We start from the raw sequence: 20,594 nt of genomic DNA, 5'->3' as shown, positions 1-20,594 counted from the left end.
ATCCTATGGCACCTTAAAGACTAATAGATTTATTTGGACCTAAGCTTTCGTGGGTAAATCCCACTTTGTCAGATGCTTTGGAGTCACTTCCAATGACTTAACACATTTCAATGCATAATAAAACATGTTGGGCTCATTTACACTAGGGCCCTCCTTCAAAGAGCCAGATCGGTGAATAGGAGTGAGATGCTGTGTTGCATTTACAGCACCTCATTAGCATAATTCTCGCTGCAAGAACTTCGAAGTTGCTAACTTGGAAGTGCCAGCAAGCAGTCTAGCCACGGGTACTTTGAAATACCCACGCAACTTCAAAGTTCCCTTACTCCCAGAACATTTTGGAAGTAAGGGAACTTCTAAGTAGCACAGGTACTTCGAAGTGCCCACGGCTTTGGGAGTAAGGGAACTTCGAAGTTGCGCTTGCCGGCGCTTCAAAGTTAGCAACTACGAAGTTCATGTGGTGAGAATTACGCTAATGAGGTGCTGCATATACAGCACAGCACTTCATTGCTGTTCACCGATCTGGCTCATTTACATGCCCCCTTTGAAGGAAGGGGCTCATGTAGACAAGCCCATTGTTAAATATTGGATACACCAGCTGCTAAAGACCTAGATATGCCCCTCGCTCTCCACACGAAATGCAAGAAATCACAGATAAAGAAATCAAGTCATCATGCTATTATTAAAGTACAGCAAATTTGGTTTTGTGTTTTGGGTTTTTTTTTTTATTTGATTTTGTTTAATTTTACTTCATATTGGTTGAAATGAAGCAACAAGAACTTTCAGGTTTTGGATTACAGATATTTAAAGCTAGTGCCTTATCATCCTTTCTATATCACTGTGTATGAAGGAGCCCTGAGGCTGCTGGGTATTACCACAGGACCAATAATAATAGTACATAACATTTCAAGGGTTTAGAAGGAATTTATGTAAATGTTGTTTTCCCCAAGGAGCTGGAAGTGACTTTAATTTGCAGTGTTTTGGTGTGAATCTTCAGTGCCTGATCTGGAAAGCTGTTTTTCTCCAGGGTCTTCTCTGATTTTTGAGCAGACTTTACCAAGCACGTGTGGAGCACTACTAGTTTTGGTGGTGATGCTGCTGGTGTTTCCGAGCATTGAAAATGGGCTGGCTGGCAACCAACACTGAACGTTTAATCCGCTGATCTACAAGCTGGCTAGTGACAGTTATCCACAAGCAGTCATGGTCATATGACAGCAGTGTGAAGAAATTGTTAAACGTAGTTGTTCCCAAGGGCAAGGTGTAGTAACTTGGGGTCAGACGGAGCAGACAACAGCAGGAATGGATGTCAGGTGTGGATGAATGAGAGGTTGGATGGGAGGGAAAGAGAAGGGCTAATGTTCTTCCAGCTGAATTGAGAGCCTGGAAATACTCCATGCACGTGGGCTCAAGTGGTAGGAATCGCACTGGCCAATGTGCTTTCGGAGTGGAAGAACTGTTCTCTTTGTGTAATCCAAGTTGTGATGTTTTTAAATAAATTCCTTCCCCTCCCGCTTTTGCAGTGGAGCCCCCTCCTGGAGGAGAAGAGAAGGCCCAGAGCGTCCGTGTTCCAGAAGGGACGTACCCCAAACTGCTACCTCATGCCAACCCCTCCCTGCAGACGGACTGCACCAGGCGGAGCTTGGCGCAGGAAGGGGACGGGGATGACCCTGGAACTAAAACTGACCCGAAGGCAATGCAGAGCAAGAGTGCCTGGCCGGCACAGAGCCCCTACCCTGGCCCCCTAGGCCAGGCATGCGTGAGGGACCTTGTGACAGCGCCTGAGAGAGGGCCTGGTTCTGAAAATGAGGCTGTTGGTGAAGGGCCCTCCAGTGGCAACGAGGGGAAAGGACTGGCTGTTAACATCTTGGAGAAGCCCCTTTGTCCTGGGGGGAAGACTTTGTCAGAGGTGGCTGTGCCTTGTATGGGACAGAGCACCAATACACCTGGTGTGGACGGAGGTGCAGTGGGGAGGCCCCCGAACCAGTTTCCCCCTCTCTATATGCCTGGTTTGGAGTATCCAAATTCGGCCACACGTTACCATATCAATCCAGGACTCCAGGGGTTCAGCCCTATGATGGGAGGAAAACCTCCCTCCATGTCCCATCCACAGCATTTCCCCACTCGGGGGTTTCAGCATAGTAACACCCATCCTGGCGTCTTTCCTCGGTATCGCCCCCATCAGGCAGTACCATACCCCTACCAGCCACAGCCTCCACCTTCTTACCACCACTACCAGCGCCCTCCATACTACACTTGTCCACAAAGTTACTCAGACTGGCAAAGGCCTCTGCACCCCCAGGCCAACCCTGCGGCGCCTCCTCCTGCCCACCCCCCGCTGGCTAGGCCTTCTTTCTCAGACCGAGGGAATGTGGGCAGTCTGCAGGGCTGCGAGGCATTCAGCACTGCCCTGGCGTCCCCAGACCGAATGGACGTGGCAAGCGCCAAAGAGGTTCCTCCAGGCGATGGGCAGGATCCAGGGCCTGAAGATGAGAAGTCAGACGAATCCCAGGAGAGGCCAGAGAGTCCCAAAGAGTTTCTTGATTTGGACAACCATAACGCAGCCACCAAGAGGCAGAGCTCAGCAGCATCAGGGGAGTTCCTGTATGGGGCTCTCCCACCACCTCTGGGTTCTGGAATTGGATTTGGTCCCTCAGCTTTCCCGCCCCATGGGGTGATGCTGCAGACAGGGTCTCCATATGCATCTCGGCATCCAGCCAGTCATTTCCAGCCCAGGACCTATGGATCACCAGTGAACACTCACCTATCTTGTCATCCAGTCACCAGCCCAGCCAATGGCCTCACTCAGGAGGGACCCCCGTACCGCTGCCGGGAAGAGAACATGGGTCACTTTCAGGCCTTACTGATGGAGCAGAGAGGCAGTGGAGGTGGCATGGGTGGGACCCAGGACATGTACAGACCACAGGGGTAAGACTGTTTTCCACAAGGAGTGGGGAAATAAGGGGACAGGTGGAGCGTTGGGTTCTCTTGGAAAGGTTTGTTGTTGGAAGCTGAGGTGTTGATAGGAAGAACAAACTGACAAGTCATTCTACTGTCATAGGTCAGGAGTCTGCACAACTTGGGGAGACTTTCGGGGCAACATTTTGAAGAGAACAGCAATAGAAATAAGAGAGAGTCCCACCAAGCTGTCTAGTCCACCCCTTTACCAGCTCTCCTTCTTGTCAATCAGAACATTTCTATTGCTTTGTCCAGTTTTTTATGTGCTTTATAAATAGTGGGGGAAGCCCCTGCGTTTCTTTGTGGGAAGCAATTTTACAAATTACTAATGGAGTAGCAGAGACTTCGTACTGAGGGTTGAAGCTTTTTCCCTCTTTCTTGTAAACCCAAGCTTCTTGCAGACTGCCCTCTTTTTCTTCCCTTCCCATCTCTGACTCCTCCACAGGACACCAGTTCTCCCAGCCGCTACACATGCTGCTTTATATTCCAGTGTAGGAAATAGTGCTGCTTTAAAAAGACCCAAAGACAAATGCACCCTCCCTAAAAGCCCCCAAAACCCTGGCTTTTGACATAAGTCTCTACTGAGGTTTGGGGGAATACAGAGAGAGGATGGCTGTACACTAAGTGTATAATTAGAATACATGTGTGTATGTAAATTATCTGTATACACCATGCAGATGAGATTTATTGGTGGTTTTTTTGCTAAAACTGTCCTTCCATTCAACGTGGTTCCAGAATGCAAATACACCAGACCCATGCACCCTTCCCGAAGGTGCCTCCAGCAAGCACGTCCCGAGAGGAGCTGCCACCACAAAAACCATCAGCATTGCCTCTGGATCAGGTAAGAGCCATAGAAGAGCAGAGTTCAGATGAGAACTTTTCTCTTTTTACTAATTAAAGAAGTGAAATGTGGTAGCCTGGCGGGAGAAGGGGGGAAAGAAGGAAATGGAACAGTTCTTGTGAGGAGGAAACAAGACTCCTCAAGCTCATAGTTGAATCCCTGATAGTAAATCATAACACCTCTCCCATCACCCGTGTTCCCTCTAGCCTTTTCCATCCATGTGCAGAATAATTTTTTATTTGCATCAAGGCATGCGCAAATGTGCACCACTAGTAGAAACAAAAAACCAAGCTGTGGGCACCCTGCTGGTCCGCTAGGCAGCATGTGAATCTCTCCCACGTGGCTGCACATGCATCCAGTTTTGTAGGAGCACAGCCCATCGCGAGGGTTGAAGTAGTTATGCTGTGTAAATGATGGAGCCTTTTCTTTGTAAAACTCCTTGTCTCAACAAATAATGGTGCAACTTTTGTTCTTCCTCTTCCAGAGCTAGTCCAAGGAAGGAGGAACCCCAAGCAGATGAAAGCCACATGTGATTTGGACACGGGAGAAGGAGGACATAGCTGTCCTGCCTTCCTCCTCTTCCCGGCAGCATGGAGCTTCCAGGGTCCAGAGAAACACAGTGCCTTCATGGCTCTTGTGTGTGTTTAAACATGGGATAGTTCTGGGTCTCTGACTACCCCGCTGTCTAGCTGATCTCATCAGTGCAGAGGAAGCATCTCAGACTAGTGGCTTGTCACGACTGGAGACGGTGTCTCATTCAGGGTTTGGGTTGGGAGGGGGAGATTGAAGCTGTCATGAACTGCTAAACTCAGGTATATTTTTCAGGGTGGAAGAGGGACGATGATGGAATTGACTTGTAGTATTAATGTGTGTGTTTGGAGCTGGATCCAGTTTACAGAATTTACCTGTTGCCTTTTTAAATAAATTTCTGTTGTTGGTGAATGTATTGTACATAATGGGGGAGGGATGGGACCCAGCCAGTAGTGGGCGTAGCACTGGGGTGATCCTTAACTGTTTACAATCATGTCACACGTGAATTTTTCAGGGCTCAGCAATGAGGGAGATGATGGGAACTTTGCAACTTTCTGTCCTCCCCAACTCCTTCCTTCCTTCCTGTCCTCTAGGGCTAAGACACTACTACCCTGGCACCGATGATGGGGGCTGCTCATGAGCAAACATAGCACTCTCCTCTTCCACCCAGCAGCTGAGTGCACTTCCAGCTCCTGCCATCATGGGGAACAAGGAAACCAGGACCAGGAACTGAAAGTCTCTCATAGCATTGTCCTCTAGACATTTCTGGTATGCGCCACCTGTGTGCCAGCAAGTGGCTAATTATCATTTGTCCCTTAGTCCTCTTTGGGTGCAGTCAGGGCAGTCTGGAGGAGCGGTATCATGGAGTTGTCTTTGTTGGAACATAGAATACCTGTTAGAAAGGAGAGCGGAATAGAGGTAGCCCTGGTTTTCTCTCAGTGCAACTTGGCTATTATCATCTTTGTTGAAAGCAAAGCAGAAACAGAGTCCCTCTTCAAATCTGGGAACTCTGGCTTGCAAGTGAAATAGGAGATGGAGCTCTTTAGGGAGGGTCTGTCTGTTGCAGTGCCAAGAAGAGGGTCTGTCTGTTGCAGTTGCACAAGCTTTTTGACATTTGTAAATTAGTAGATAAATGTGATTCAGAAATTATCCCTTCTAGCTAGAGTGGTTAAGGGGCACACTGGAATATGGGGAATGGACAAATGTACCTTGGGTAATGCACTAGTCTTTTCAGCTAAAACTTAGGTTGTAATCGAGCTTTGATTACAAATTAAATGAGTTAAATGGGGGTCTTATCCTTGCCTGCTAGAAGCAGATATTTGTCCACATTGTAAAGCCGGCAAGCAGGCACAACTGTGAATCTTGGAGACAGGACTAGGTCTGTGGGATCAGATGGGAAGGCCGTGCTACATTCTGCATGGGCCAGGTGGTGACAGAGAGCGTGCTGCTGGATAGGACTGCAGTTCATGAGCACCTGTGTCTGTATGGTTACTTATTTAGTCCCAGATTTCGTGAGTTTCAGAAACCTGTTGGATTAAACATTCTTGATGCTGTCCAGCTGAGGAAAGGCTGACGAGTTAAGTGTTTGCTGCACTTCCTAGTAGCTCTGACTGGCCTGCTGCTGCGACGCCCTTTACCTCTAGTGGCATTATGTCAGATTCTAGGCCTTTTTCTTACTCTAAGCCCACAAACCTCAACAGGAGTGTAAGCAGCACTGTACTCTGCTCTCCAGCCTCACACACTTGCTGTGGTATTCGTGCTAAAATTAAATAGCATTGGTTGGCAATTGTGTTTCAGAAATATGATTCTTTTTGATCCATAGTACAGTCAACCTGGGAATGGTCTGCCCTGTGCTTATAGCAGTGCCTTGATTATGTGTCTTTTGCCCAACCCAGGCCATCATACTGCTCAGAGGAAAATTGCAGAGGGGTATAAATTATTTGAATATCTAATTACATAGAACATCAGATTAGAAAAGTGTTTTAATTAGCCTTTATTTTGTTCAGCAGGCATGGAGCAGCTCTCCTTGGCAGGGTGGTGTAGGCTAGAAACAGGGGTTCTCAACCTTTTTCTTCCTGAGCTCCCACCTCCCCAGCATGTTATAAAAGCTCCATGGCTTCCACAAGGCATGAGGGCTTGAAGGGTCAGCCTCCAGCCCCAGAGGACACTGTGGCTTAAGGCTTTAACCCTGGGTCTGGCAGGGCTTGGAGCTTCTGCTCTGTGGGGTGGAGCTCATGAGTCTGGGCTTTAGCCCTGCAATTATAGGGGTTCCTGGGGGTCCAGGCTTGGGGTTTCTGCTGCAGGATGCCCAGGCTCAGGGCTCTGAATACTCTGCTCTGGGCCACAGCCCGTCTAAAGCTGGCCCTGCTTCGTGGAACCCCTGCAATTGGCTCACAGGCGCCCCACTTGAGAACCACTGGTCTAGAGCACAGGAAATACAGTTCACCACTGGAATGAGTGGGGTTTGGAGAATCCCCAGGAGAGAGGCTTAGTCCCATTTACTGAGTGAAGAGCAGAAACAATGTCCAGTATTTATAAAAAGTGAAGTGTGCTTGTGTGGGTACATTCCCGAATAATAAACCTGGGCAGCAGGGAAAATTTTAAGGACAGCAATTATTGCTGTTTGAAAAACCGTTGGTTTGTTGTGGGCATTTAAAAAAAAAAGACAAATGAGCACACTTAAAAACCAAGGAACACTAAATATAATTTTATGGACAAATAGCTGAAACTCTGGAAATTGAATTCAGCTTCCACAAACAACCCCACCCCGCTACAGCAGGAGCCCTGCATACGATTTAAGGAGGCAGCTATGCCAAATACTGAAATTACTTTTCACCTTCCTGTAGACTCCTCTATGTCTCTGTAGAGTAGGAGGGTTTGTAAATTGGAGGGAATGAGAGAAAGTACCTGCACCTGCTGTTAGAAGTGAAAGTGGGGTTTGAATGGAGATCTCCATGTAAATGGATGATCTAGTGTCAACCCTGCATGAAAAAGAGCTTCATGTGATGAGAATAGTATTGTTTTTGCTCTCTCCCTAGAGAGGGTTGTGAAACGGTATATAATGTTGAGTGTTTGAGAACCATATAGAAAGCATGAGATATCATAATATGACCATCTCTTGAATGGAAATGTGGCAGGAAGAAGGAACAAGGGTGAGCTGTATCCAGAGAACAAGAGACAGGACAGAATAACAGATTCCATTCTAGGAAGGTCTGTAGGTGATAACTCCTGTGGAGCGTGAGCCGTTGTAATTGAACACATCAGGGCTGTAAGCTGGGTGGGTCAGCTGCTCCCAGGCGCAAAGCTATGGTGGTGGAAAAATGGGGCAGACAAATGCTGAGGGGGTAAAAATTGTCAACAAGCACAAATATGCTTGTTCACCCCTGGTGCTAACATGTCTGCTTCCAACTCTGGGGCATGTGGCTTATACTGGAAATGTATGACAGGAATCATGATTGACTACACAGGAATAGGAGTGGGGTCTTCTGAGTCAGAATTGTTTGTGGAATCTTAACTCTGACTCAGAACACCCCACTCCTATGATTTTCAAACTTGTATACCTACATTTTTGTTATTTCTGTCAGAGTGGTGCCTAGGAATCCCACTGAAGGATCAGGGCCGCAGCCCATAAAGCATCGTATGACCAAATCACAAAGGAAATAGCCCCTGCCCCTCAGAGCTCACACTCTGGGATGGGATACAACAGGTGGGAAAAATATGTTAGGCAGCCTCGGAATGGACTGGGAGAATGAAGGAACAATAACAAGAAGAACGGTTAATGGAAAAACAGAAGTTACAGCTTACCACTTGCCAAGCCCATTCTAGGCAGGAGTGATTTGAGGCATCCGTGCAGAGAGCAGTTTTTAAAGAGGGATTGAAAGAGAATGGGAGGCAGCTCTTTATTGTTATTGATAGAGTATTGACAGGTGTGGGTGAGAGAATTATAACTTTACTGTATAATGTCCTCACTCTTGAGCATTTGAATTTTATCACTACTACACATCAGTAGGGCTTGTAGCAGATGTGGACTGGGATACTGTGCTTCCTGATTAGACCCCTAAGCACTACTGTAATACAAATGAACTACAAGTAATCCTTTTTTAGAAAGCATATTAAACCAGTATTATGTGGAAACTTCCTGTAGCTATACTACTTCAGGTTCCAAGAACAAGTTTTCATATTACCAATGTGGGGTAAGAACAGGGCCATGTGATATTTAGAGTAGTTACTGTGCTGAAAGATCCTATGATCATCATCACAAATGATAGAGGTTTTAAGCTGATCCTCACAGATGTATAAACTACCCCAGGCCCTGGGCCTTTTTGTGGGGAGGATGGGGGGTTGTCATTTTTCTGTGTGTAATATGTGGTGGTCATGAACTCCACTGAAGTTGGACTTCCCTCATAAACTTGATGCTAAGAGGTCCGCAACCTGTGGCTGTGCAGAGATTAGGCTTAGTCCAGGGCTGTGTGGAATTTATGAATTTCATGGAGGGCAGTAAAAACATAAGCAGTGACTTCAAAATAAACTCACCAAACCACTCAGAAATAATCAAGGCACCAGTCCTCAATAAGGACAATACAGTAAACCAAATTTGGAGTCTCCAGCTGAGCTGTTTGATGACTCCAGAAAATGTAAGGAACCTTTTTTGGAAAAGCAGCCCTGTATTTTATGGGGAGGAGGGTGTTTGGTCTCAAGTGGTCTCATCTGATTAACACTTTGCCTTATGATGCTCCAGGTTTTCTTGAAAGACAGCTCTGACCTAAGAATACCACATGTAAGAAATCTTAAGTGTGGCGGTTGGGAGATGTATCAGAATTAGTGGTTTAACAGAAAACTAGTCACAGCCATAACTATGGTGAGGCTGGCGTCCATTTTGCTGATGAATGCAGGCTTTCCTTCCCCTTTTCTTCACTCGCACCACAGCCCTCCTCCCTTTAAAATGAAAAATGGCAGTAATGCCTATTGTATTTTCCCTTTTGCTACTCAGGCCCTTCATAATTTTTTGCTGTGTCTTTATCCCTGGACAGGATTGTTTCCATATCCTGTATGACCTCACCCTGTTCCCAGTTGCAAGGGGGCAGTAGGGATATGCCCCTCTAGGATGATGTCTTTGTGTTATTGTGCAGTAATATATTCCGACTCCAGGCCAGCAAGGAACATGGGTAGGTGAGGAGAAGATGCAGAACTTGGTCATGTTTTGTGGTGCACAGGCAGGTCCCATCATCCCACGGGTGCCTCAGAGAATGAACAATGGCACCTGTAGCAGTGTGGATGCTGGTGATTCCTGTTGCGTAGCAGCGGTGCAGCTGGGCCGAGTGTAAGCAAACCACCCTGTAAAAGCTTTTACTTCAACCCGGCACTGTGGAGGGCTGCTGCTGTGGATTTCCCATTCCGCTTTGTGCACGGCACTAGTGGGTGAACAGCAGGTGTGTGTGAGCACTGTGCTCACTTGCTCTCAAGCTGAGATTGAGATGGCAGGTCATGAAAGTGTTGTTGCAGCTGCAGGTCATGTGATGGGCTTAATAGCTTGTGCGTATTGTAACCAAAAAGGCGTCTGAAACACTGACCTTCCAGCCTTTCCCCATCTGTATCTGTTTAACATACAGATGGGGCAAAGCACATTCCAGCTTTGCAGGACCCCTGCTGCCCATGCGGAAGGAAAATACTTTTAACTGGCACATAATGAACCTACCATTCTTGTTTTCTCTCTACTCCCCGCTCCAATCAGGGGGTGAAAACAAAAAACAAAAACCAAAAAAAAACCCCTCTCTGGTTTTCCAAATGCCCTTGAATGGGAACTATGAGAGCTGACTAAATCCATGCTGTGTGTGGGAGGCCAGGGCAGTATGTATTGGGTGGAACTGGGAATCTGGATCCAAGTGAGTTTTCAGTGCAAGTGCTGGGTTTAATGGGCTGCATGATGCTACATCCCTTGGGGCAGTTAGTTCCCTTCCTGCCATGACCATGCTCATAGGCAGTATTAAAGAGGCAGTGGGATGTTGTAAACAACACCGCTTACAGCATATTAGTTTGAATTTGTCTCATCGCATTCCAGTCACCCCCATCTCCTTGATGAAATTCTTCTGTCTTTTGAAAATGCAGCTGGAATGGGCACAGATCAGTGATGGGGCCAGTCAAAGAAGTCAAGGGAAAAGAGACAGACCTGGTGTGAGAGGAGAACAAGAAAGAGTTGGAGCCGTCTTTAGAGGGGAGGCAGTCTGGGTGCAGGATCATTGCTGAGGGTAGATTATGGCTGGATCTCTGTCAGGAAAGTAAAGTCTGAAGTCCAGCCCTGTATTGAATTCACTGTAGAGTTACCATATTTGAACTTTGAAAACTGTAACACGTTAGTATGAGGTGAGTGGGTGGATATTGATAGAGATACACTCCCTCTCGGGTGTCCTCTTTTTTTTTAGTGGTTAAATATGGTAACCCTAATTTAATGTCACTTACGTGATCCAGCTGCCATCTGGAACCGAAGAGATTTCCCCAGAGCCACTCTGGCTTTTTTCAGGCAGAACGGCACTTGCCTCCGATGCATTTCAATTACCCTGACACGCTCTCTGTCTGCAAGCATCTTCGGAGTGGGGAGGAGCCACTGAGTTACTTTCCTGTAGGCTAGTTTCAAATGGGTGTGTGAAATGACGACCATTTGCTGTTGTTGATACACACTGCTCTGTCCTGTTCTCTTCCCAGTGCAGCCAGGGGTGTACATTCTGTTTTCAAACCTGAGAACTGAGACCTGCCTGGGACAGTTTGACTTTACATTGGGTGAGGGGCTGGGGAAAACCTTTGCCGGTTTCCATTTTTCTGAAGCTTGGTTGCTGGGTCATGCTGGGGATTGTATTATTATAAGTTTGTAAAGAATGTAATTTATCTGTCTGGGGAAGGATGGGGCCTTTCTCTCTCTAGGTAAGGCAGCTATTTGTTTGGAGGAGGGTGGAGCCTACTGGTCTTAGGTGCGGGACCCTGCCCTGTTACTGCTCCTGCACAGCAGGATTGCAAGTTGTTGTTGCATCAGAGACCTCCCACACCAAGCTGTGAAAATAACCCATTTACAAAAGCTACATACTCCAAGAATCCGATGCACACGAGGCTCTGCACTGTAGTGTTTGGCTAGGCTACAAAACTCGCTGCCTGTGCTGCGATAGATCCCATGGGCAAACTCACGTAGGGGTTATTATGCAGCTCTGCAGACACGTAATGGAAACTTGTATTTGATGTCCTAACACCAATTTGAGAATGGCACCTAATAACTTCCTCCCCTCACTTCCCAGGTGGGTCCCTCTTCCCCAGCCGAGGCTCAGGTACCTCACTCTACTGCCTTCTCCACTGCTCCTGGAAAGCCCTGGTCTGAATCGTCCCCGCCCTGTCCCACCCATGGAGCACAGTGTCAGGGATTCTTTTCTCTCTCCTGCTGCTGCAAAGCTGTGTGTACTTTCCTGGCCAATACTGGAAAGGGGAATGCTATTTATTTTTATATTGTGTATATTTTGTCTCGGTCTGCTGATACCCTTTGTTCCACGAGAGCGACAGTTACCTCAATAGCTAGTTTAATACTGTGTGTTCGGTCATTTTTTTAAGAACTTTTTTAAAAGCTTGATCCTTGGAGGTCTGTAGATTTATTTCCATACGAATTGGTTATTTTGTATAAAGTACGTTCTTAAAATAGCAACTTCCCTGGCTCTGTGTGTATTTTGTCTCCAAAACGGTCTTCCCAATGGAACCTGGAGTGGTGGAGTGCTTCTCACAAAAGCAAAGCATTGAACTGTGAGCCGCCAGTCATGCCGTCTGTAAATGCCTTTGAGGTCATTTATAAGAGCACTTGGAAAACCAGCGAGGCAGCTGTCTGGGATTTCCCATTCCTTAATATAGCTTCATATGAACGATTCAGTTATGAAGTTAGAAGTAGTGTCATCCATCTCCTTGAGCCAAAGGAGGACTGTTTCCTTTATTATAGTATTTTGCTCAAGATACTTCTTAATCTCACATGTTCAGGGAATTCACCTGTTTCTTTGAATCCCTTCTGAAATGGTTTGCTGTGTAACTGATCTTCATGTGAGTCCTAAATTGCCGTTTGCTTTTAAAAAGGCAGAGAGGGTTTGCGGGATGAAACTCAAAAAGTCAGTAAGGCCCAGCAGCTTTTAAACTCAGCTTCACACCTTTGGTTCCCTTCAATTCTATTTCTAATGCTCATCATGCCAAAGGTTAGAGAACTGGACGGGTCAGGGGACTGGGACGGATTCAAATAGCGGCGTACAGCTACATACTCTGGAGATCTGATGCACACAAGTTTCTGCACTGCAGCATTTGGCTAGATTACAGGACTCACTGCCTGTCCCACAAAAGATCCACCTTACACCACATGCAAATTCACATAGGAGCGGCTACAAATTAAAAGTGTGTGTCACTGTTTTGCATCCAGATGAGGTGCAAAGTGGCAGTTCGTATCTGCTGTCTGTTAAACAGCCTCTGTGAAATGAGGCTGGGGTCATTGCAGTCTGTTTCTAGTGGACAGGCATTCCTGTGACAGTTGACATCTCAGCACCAAAGCTGAGAACGGATCGTAGCAATTCATACTTACCTGTGATTCCTCTAGGTATACTGTATTTTGGGATGCTTGTTCTTGTCATTGCTGGAGCAGTTCTCTGGATACCCAGTGAGCATGTGTGTTGATCCAGCAGCTTCTCATCAGTACTGAATTCATATTGATTTAATAAGTCAAAACAAAACAAAACAAACTATCAGCAAATCCTAGAGCAGTTTATAACGGGAGGGATAGAAGATCCAGAGTGTTTTAAGCTGTAAAGCACTGCCTTTTCCTTTCCTCCACAGCTGCCACTCACAAGAGCCCCCTTCTGTCTCCCTGAGGGTTATAGCAGACATTGTTGGTCACATCCTCTTCCCTACCAGGCCTGCCTGTAGCAGGTAGTTATGCCAACATTGTTTGTTTCCCCCTGTCTCTGGAGACCAAGCCAGTTCCTGCTGGGCTACAGTCCATAGATTAAGCCATTGGCAAGAAGACTTTAATAGAAACCCTCTTTCTCCAATACCATGAATTAGCACTATGGGGTTGTAGCTGTGGTTTTCATTTTAAAGCCAAAGGGGAAACTAAGGCACAGAGTTTGCTCAATATTAAACAAACCTACTGACAGCTCTAGGAATAAAAACTTTGAATCTCCTGCCCCACGCACTTTCTGCTCCTGAGGCATGGGCCTGTAACTCAGTTTAACCGGTTTATCAGAGGGTAAAAGATGGCCCCAAGTGGTTACATTACCAATGATTTACTACATCCTTGGGGCTAACTTATCTTTGTTTCAGAAGTTATGGGCACAGCTACTGTGTGTTAAACCCGCTGGAGTCCATACCAAGTCCCGGTGCTAACAGGCAGTTCAAAGACCCTGAGTAACAAACAACAACATGATAAGCTATAGCACTGAAGCAAGGATCAGCCCATCAGAACTCCATCCCCAGTTTCTGCTGGTGCCAGCAAGGTAAGTGAAACGACCCGCCATGCATTTCCTGACAACAGTCTCCGTATGCTGTGGCTTTTAATGGGATTTGATCCTCAAGGTGGACGTCTCTGTAAGTGGAGCTCCATTCCTCTGGTTCCTAGGTAGAGAGCTAGGAGTTATTGTGTCTTTCTCACCCACTACTCTCCTGGCCACAGTGTGTATGATGGGGGGAAGGGAGGAGAGTGAAGCTGGAGTCCAATTTAGGAGGGAAAGGAATTCTGTTGCTTCCTCAATCCCAGGCAGCTTTTGAGCCGGGAGGGATTCAGCAAGGGGACTAAGGTGATTTTAATCCTCAGGCTAAACCAGCTCTGAACTGAAATTACACTAATTGGAACCAGTCCCTGAGAGGGGGCAATAGTGGCTATAAAGACAGCGGAATATTAAACAGAGACAAAGCTCATCTGTTTTATAGAAAATGCCACACACTAATCTCAACAAGCTGCTGTCATGTGCTTTTGACAGGGCATGTCAGCCCAGGCCATGTGCTGGTGGAGGGAATGAATAGCATCCAAACTCTTGATTCGCTGGTCCATGTCTGCCTGGTTTCTCTGAACTGGGATGTGTGTTTCGGGGCGGGGGGGGCGGCACAGGGAGGCAGAGGGTCGGGTAGAAAAGCGCCTGGGTTCTCTGTGCAGAGAAGAGCTTGCAGATAATGACTAAACAGCCCTCACTGATGGGATCAGAACCCTTCTAACCTGAAAATGGGGCTGTGCCCATTTATCGCCCTTTCAGCATAGTTGCCAAACCATGCTAATCTGAACAAGGGAATGGGGTTTTTTTAATTGAGAGTTTATTTCAGTGCTGGGTTTGTCTGCTTCCTGGGCCAGCCATGGGGGGGAGTGCCTAGACAAACTGCTCCTAGCATGAAACCTGTATCCTGAGCTGCTCCATGGGACCACAGTCCCCTCTCTTTCAGGTCTGTCAGCATTCATTTAAATACAACACCTACAACAAAGTTGTCAGAGACATTTATTGTACCATACACATATATAAATTTGCACCATCAGACTGTGCACAAGTTTTGCTGAGCAACCATGTAACTGTGTTGCTGTAACATTCCTGCACTCCTGTTTTGATCATCTGCCCTCCTTTAGTGTGTTAGATGTAGAATTAGATGGCAAGCTCTTTGAGTTAGGTATTCTAGTGGGAGGAATTTTTCATGCTGGACAGCATCTATATGAGTTTCCCTATAAGACTGAGGTAGTGTTATGTGTATTAAGGAAATGGGCCAGATCTGAACACCACCTTGAGTTTTTGAGAAATGGATTTGAATTCCGTAGGTCAGACCTTCCTAATTCTCATAGAAACATAGCAGAATCCTTCACGGGAATATCTTGCTATTTCACAGTGTATAACAGCTACCATACACACCGTATCCTGATATGTGTTAGATTCATATATGACTTAATTTCTCCCTTTGTTATTGAAGAACAGAGGTGGGAGAACAATGAGGCATTTGGATGAAATAGTGAAGATGAAAACTGGGAAGAGGGGAGAGTAAGCCCAGCTGCATCACTCAACTTCACATCACATTGTTATGCTGGAAACTCAATAATACACACTGAAAATGCAGTGACCTCCCCCTACCCTGCATTTCCACAAAAATTCAAGAGCAGAGCTATGTGAATTATCCGGTGACAATTGAAAGGCCTTCACAAATGTGGGAAAGTATCAGAGCCAGTCAGGAATTTATGGTCAGTTTTTTAACAAGAAATTTATTTTCCACCAAAATGATTTCCACTCTCCTACAGCTTATGCTGAAGTGTCTTGCTTTTTTTTTTCCCTGGGTACAATCTAAATGAAATACATTGTTTGGAGTCACATTGACCTGATACATAACAATTACATTTGTTGAAACTAATCAGAATGTTTCATTTTGACATTTAATCTGTGTCTTAACAGCCATTCTTATGCATGTGGGGTTACAGCTTGCCTCCCTTCAGCTGTGTCTACACGTGCACGCTACTTCGAAGTAGCGGCACTAACTTCGAAATAGCGCCCGTCGCGGCTACACGCGTCAGGCGCTATTTCGAAGTTAACTTCGATGTTAGGCGGCGAGACGTCGAAGTCGCTAACCTCATGAGGGGATCGGAATAGTGCCTTACTTCGACGTTCAACGTCGAAGTAGGGACCGTGTAGACGATCCGCGTCCCGCAACGTCGAAATTGCCGGGTCCTCCATGGCGGCCATCAGCTGCGGGGTTGAGAGATGCTCTCTCTCTAGCCCCTGCGGGGCTCTATGGTCACCGTGGGCAGCAGCCCTTAGCCCAGGGCTTCTGGCTGCTGCTGTGGCAGCTGGGGATCCATGCTGCAGGCACAGGGTCTGCAACCAGTTGTCGGCTCTGTGTATCTTGTGTTGTTTAGTGCAACTGTGTCTGGAAGGGGCCCTTTAAGGGAGCGGCTTGCTGTTGAGTCCGCCCTGTGACCTTGTCTGCAGCTGTGCCTGGCACCCTTATTTCGATGTGTGCTACTTTGGCATGTAGACGTTCCCTCGCAGCGCCTATTTCGACGTGGTGCCGCGCAACGTCGAAGTTGAACATCGACGTTGCCAGCCCTGGAGGGCGTGTAGACGTTATTCATCGAAATAGCCTATTTCGATGTTGCTACATCGAAATAAGCTATTTCGATGTTGGCTTCACATGTAGACGTAGCCAAAATGATCCTATTCTTAATGGGCTGGGTTCCTCGGCAGGACTGCATCTCACTGCCATTTGCCCACTAGTCTGGAGTGCCAGAAGTGCACTATGAGCATAATAATGTGACTGCAGTGTATTTTGGGAGATGTGGTTCTGCAGGAGAGTCCACCCAGAGAGGAGAGTGAGCCACTCACAAACTGTAGTATGTAGGAGACACTATAGCAGCTCACCAGGATGCCAGTTTGTTGAACTAAGACAAAAATGAACCCTTTCATTTCTGTTAGATGAAAGCTTTGTGTTGAGTGAAATGTTTCAGTGTTTCCACACTGAATTTTTTGGCCCTTCACATTTCACAGGGAAAAAAATATTTTGGCTTTTTGTCCCAATTTGAGATTAGAAAACAAATCTGTGAAAAATGGGCATTTCTTGGGCAATGGAAATCCTTTTATAAACTAGTTCTAGAGAATATTCTTGTTCTACAAGGAGGGAAACAAGGCACAACACAGCAAGCCAATGGGAGAGTCAGAAATGGAGCTCAAAACTTTCAGATTCCCAGCCATATGTTCGGTCAGTTACAGAGTAGTTTCCCTTTTCATGGTTTTACAAAAGAGAGCACTGTGTACTTTGCATAAAAAATACTAATTTGAAACACCATTTGGCACAAAACAGAACACTTGGCTTTGCCGCTGAGTCTCTGGGCCTCACTGCAAATTGTGAGTTTCTGCTACACCATAAAAGCAGCCTTAAAAATCAGTCCCCAAAGGGACAAGTCCTGCTCTGCAAATGAGTGAAGCTTGGCAGCCTGGTATGTGTTCTCTGAAGCCCCTGGTGGAGAAGAAAAGGCTCTGGTCTGGAGGCAAGTGATGGAATGGGCTTCTGGGGAGAGGGTGAGCCTGGGAAGGGGCCGCTTGGGTGGGGTTTGTAATGTCATGCAGCCCTCTGGCTTAAAATCTCTTGCCGGCAGCAGCATTTCCTACTGCATGGGTGGAGCCACCCCGCTCTCTTCAGCAGCACTAGGAAACCACATATTCCCTGCCCACTTAATTTGTTTTCTTTCCATAACGCACTCCCAGTAGTTAGGGATCGTAAAAAGTTCACCCTCTCTTCCCAAATGCACCAAGTCTTCCGGGGCTGGTGGGCAGAAGTTGTTTGCAATTTCTTAGCGCCTTGACCTTTGTGTTTTGACCATGGCAGAGGAGGGGAGAGCTGTAATCGATCAAATTCCTGACTCCTCTCTGACACGCAGTGGGTGAGTGGAGAGGGAGACGGCGGTGCCGCTCCCCGCCCCCAGCCCTTCAAAGCGTGGAATGAGAAGGATTTTGCTGAACACAGAAGGGCTCTACAGTTGAAGCTCTTTCTAAGGGTCAGTCTGTCTGCAGTGGAATTACTCCGCTGAAGTCAGTGCAGCGTGATCACTTTTGGTTGGATGTGTGCCTGAAGGTTTCATCCCGTGATGCAATTTTTAAAAATAATCTTTAATTCCTGAGACCTCCAGGACAATCCTGGAGGGTTGGCAACTCTGAGTTAATGGAGTTCTTGCATGGGCAAGTCAAACCCTTTGTGTCAGTTGTTAGCATGAGCTTTTTTCATACCTCCAAGGAAAATGCACTTCAGTCAAGGTCAGCACACCCAGCATGCGCCAGAGCACTAGCTTTTAGGCACTACTTTATATTGTCTGCGGACAGTGGAGACAGCTACCCGCCTTCTCTTCTCCTTTAACCCACTCAATCCATGTGGAAGGACAAAAAAGACATTTGCTCTCAAACCTTCCTTCTGCACTAGCTGTAGGCGCAAGATAGTGTCACGGTTTCTTCAATTCAAACTCCCTCCCCGGGTCCCAGGTTGGTTCCTGACCAGCGTTCCCTCTAATTGTTTCCATTCATGGACAGAATATAAGGCATGGGCTGATGCACACCACCAATAGAAACACTGTGGGTAGCTGTAGGCACTCTTCAGATCAGCTGAGTGGCCCCTGACTCTCTCCTGGGCACTTGGATTACAGAGAAAACTGCTTCTGACTGAGATTTTACAGGTCCACACTTACTCCCTGAGACCCTCGATGAGCTGGAGCAGTGAGCAGTGTGGTGGGCTCCTGGGCTGGCCTGAACAAGCACTCCTCTAGCAACCAGACAGTAATATGCCTCAGGAGGTGAGGCCTAGACCATTGTGCCTGGGGCAGCACTAACCTTAAAGATGGAGTTCAGGGCAGCCAGCCAGTGTCATGGGGTTATACCTCTGAGTAGCATTTCCCATCGGTGCCACAGTCTGACTCTTGGGGACTCCAAAGTGCCATGCCCTAGAAAGAAGAAAGAGGGGTGGAGTTGTCTCTTTTCTTCCACTGAAGTAGATTGGACCATGATTTGCGGAGTCAGCACAGACAGTGAGCAGGTTTGCATTGCTTATACCCGTGTCCAGCCCTGCTGCCTTCCCGCTGGCAATGGAAATTTATCAGAATGTGTCCCTGACGCCCACAGACCATTTAGCTACACCCTACTCATTTGTGGGCTTCCTCATTGTTTCAGGACAAATTAGAGATCCGTCCCCCTCTATATTCCTTTCTTTAAAGCCCCTTTCCTGAGGAGATAGGTGCTGGACAAAGATTCTGTGGTGCCCTGCCCCTAGGCTGAGGTTGGAGAGGTTGTCCATAAGAGAACTGCACTGAACCATGCTCTCCTCTCACACTGTCTTGGGGATGCATCTCTGTCTAGACACTCTGGTATTTCCCTTTAGCTTCTGGGGGATTTGGGAACATCCAGTACCATGGGGTCCTGGAGTGCCAGGACTCTGCAAAATCTGTCAGTTTGGTTCCTATTTTGGCTATTAAGAGTCAATGAGAGTTAAGCAGGACCTGATTTCTAGTAGTTAAAGAGTTGGAGGGCAGGAAGCAAAGGGGCAGGAGAGAGTCCTAGGGGCTAATCAGAGGTGCTGAGTTTCAATACTGATGGTTAAAACTCCAGGATATGCTGCTTAATACCATTGCAGCATTGCAGCAGGGAAAAGAGGTGAAAAAAAGCAGGAACCTTGGTGTGGAGATGTATCCCAACTCCACTCCCCTTCATGCTACCATCCCCTGGATCAATGCATCACAGAACCACAGACACTCCTACACAAAGTGTCGCTGGGGAAACGCATCACAGCCATACCCTGCGTCTGGAACAATCTTTCGTGGGGAAATGCAATGCACACACACCTTAGCCAGGCTTCCCTGAAAATCTGCATCACGCTCCCCTGCACTGCCCTTTGATCTGAGTGCCCCTGGGGGCTGCATCACACACACATACCCTGTGTCTCAGAGATTCATTGAGGAAATTGATTCTTTCCCATTAATCTCTTAGGCAAGCAGCCACTGGTTCACAGATTTTAAAACCAGGAGGGTTTATGATCACCTAATCTGACTTGCTCCAGCATAATGCAGGCCATAGATTCAAAGTGATTCTTCCATATAGCTCAGCAACCTGTGTTAGAGCTAGGGTGTATTTTCAAGGAAGACATCTACAAATGTCTCTGGAGGAAGGTACTACAAAAACACTTATGTCAGTTTCTTTTTAGTAATGTGCCTTTCATGAAGGAGGGAGGTTCAGCCCAGGAATTACAGCTCAGTGGATATAAGTCACTTGGAGAAGGAAGGCAATTCACTAGCTGAGGATGAAATGGTGTTTGGCATTGTAGAGTGACAAAAGCAGATGTTGCCCGGAAAGACTCATGTCAGACAAACTGGTCAGGTAGTGAAGGAACCCCTATCATGCACCACTCTCATAAATGACTATTCTCAGAGGGGCAGCCATGTTAGGCTTTATCTTTGCAAACCAAAGCAAACAGTCCTGTAGCACCTTAAAAATTAACAATTTTATTTTTTAGGTAATGAGCTTTTGTGGGTAATTTTGCTGATTTCTCCGTCCTGTTCCACAATCTGATGAAGTGATTTTAACCCATGGAAGCTCATTACCTAATAAATAAGGTTGTTAGTCTTTAAGGTGCTACAGAACTGATTTGTTTGATTTGTAAAAGAGACTAGGGACAGCACGAGGTTTGGGGGCTAGATTTGCTGACACATTTTTGTTGGTCTTGCCAGTAAACCTCAAAGATCCATTCATATTTTTCCTACAGTTTGTAAACT

At 46.7% G+C, this 20,594-nt stretch overlaps 1 protein-coding gene across 6 annotated transcripts in view; it reads left to right on the top strand.

Moving 5' to 3' along the window:
• Positions 1-11,995, top strand: part of CECR2 (CECR2 histone acetyl-lysine reader) — a 151,848-nt gene extending 139,853 nt beyond the window's left edge. For 4 of the 6 annotated variants that reach the window (XM_075005735.1, XM_075005719.1, XM_075005740.1 and 1 more), the window contains 3 exons: positions 1,518-2,922; positions 3,688-3,793; positions 4,278-11,995. In XM_075005735.1, the coding sequence (XP_074861836.1) occupies positions 1,518-2,922; positions 3,688-3,793; positions 4,278-4,283 (1,517 nt within the window). In that variant the 3' untranslated portion in view covers positions 4,284-11,995. The remainder of the gene's footprint in view (positions 1-1,517; positions 2,923-3,687; positions 3,794-4,277) is intronic. The other 2 variants (XR_012647014.1, XR_012647015.1) reach the window with 2 other exon arrangements.
• The last annotated feature ends 8,599 nt before the right edge of the window (positions 11,996-20,594 follow it).

Source organism: Carettochelys insculpta, chromosome 1 (assembly GCF_033958435.1).
Source record: "Carettochelys insculpta isolate YL-2023 chromosome 1, ASM3395843v1, whole genome shotgun sequence".
NCBI lineage: Eukaryota > Metazoa > Chordata > Testudines > Carettochelyidae > Carettochelys > Carettochelys insculpta.
The sequence above is the reverse complement of the archived record's forward strand: the minus strand, read 5'-3'. Positions and strand labels throughout refer to the sequence as shown.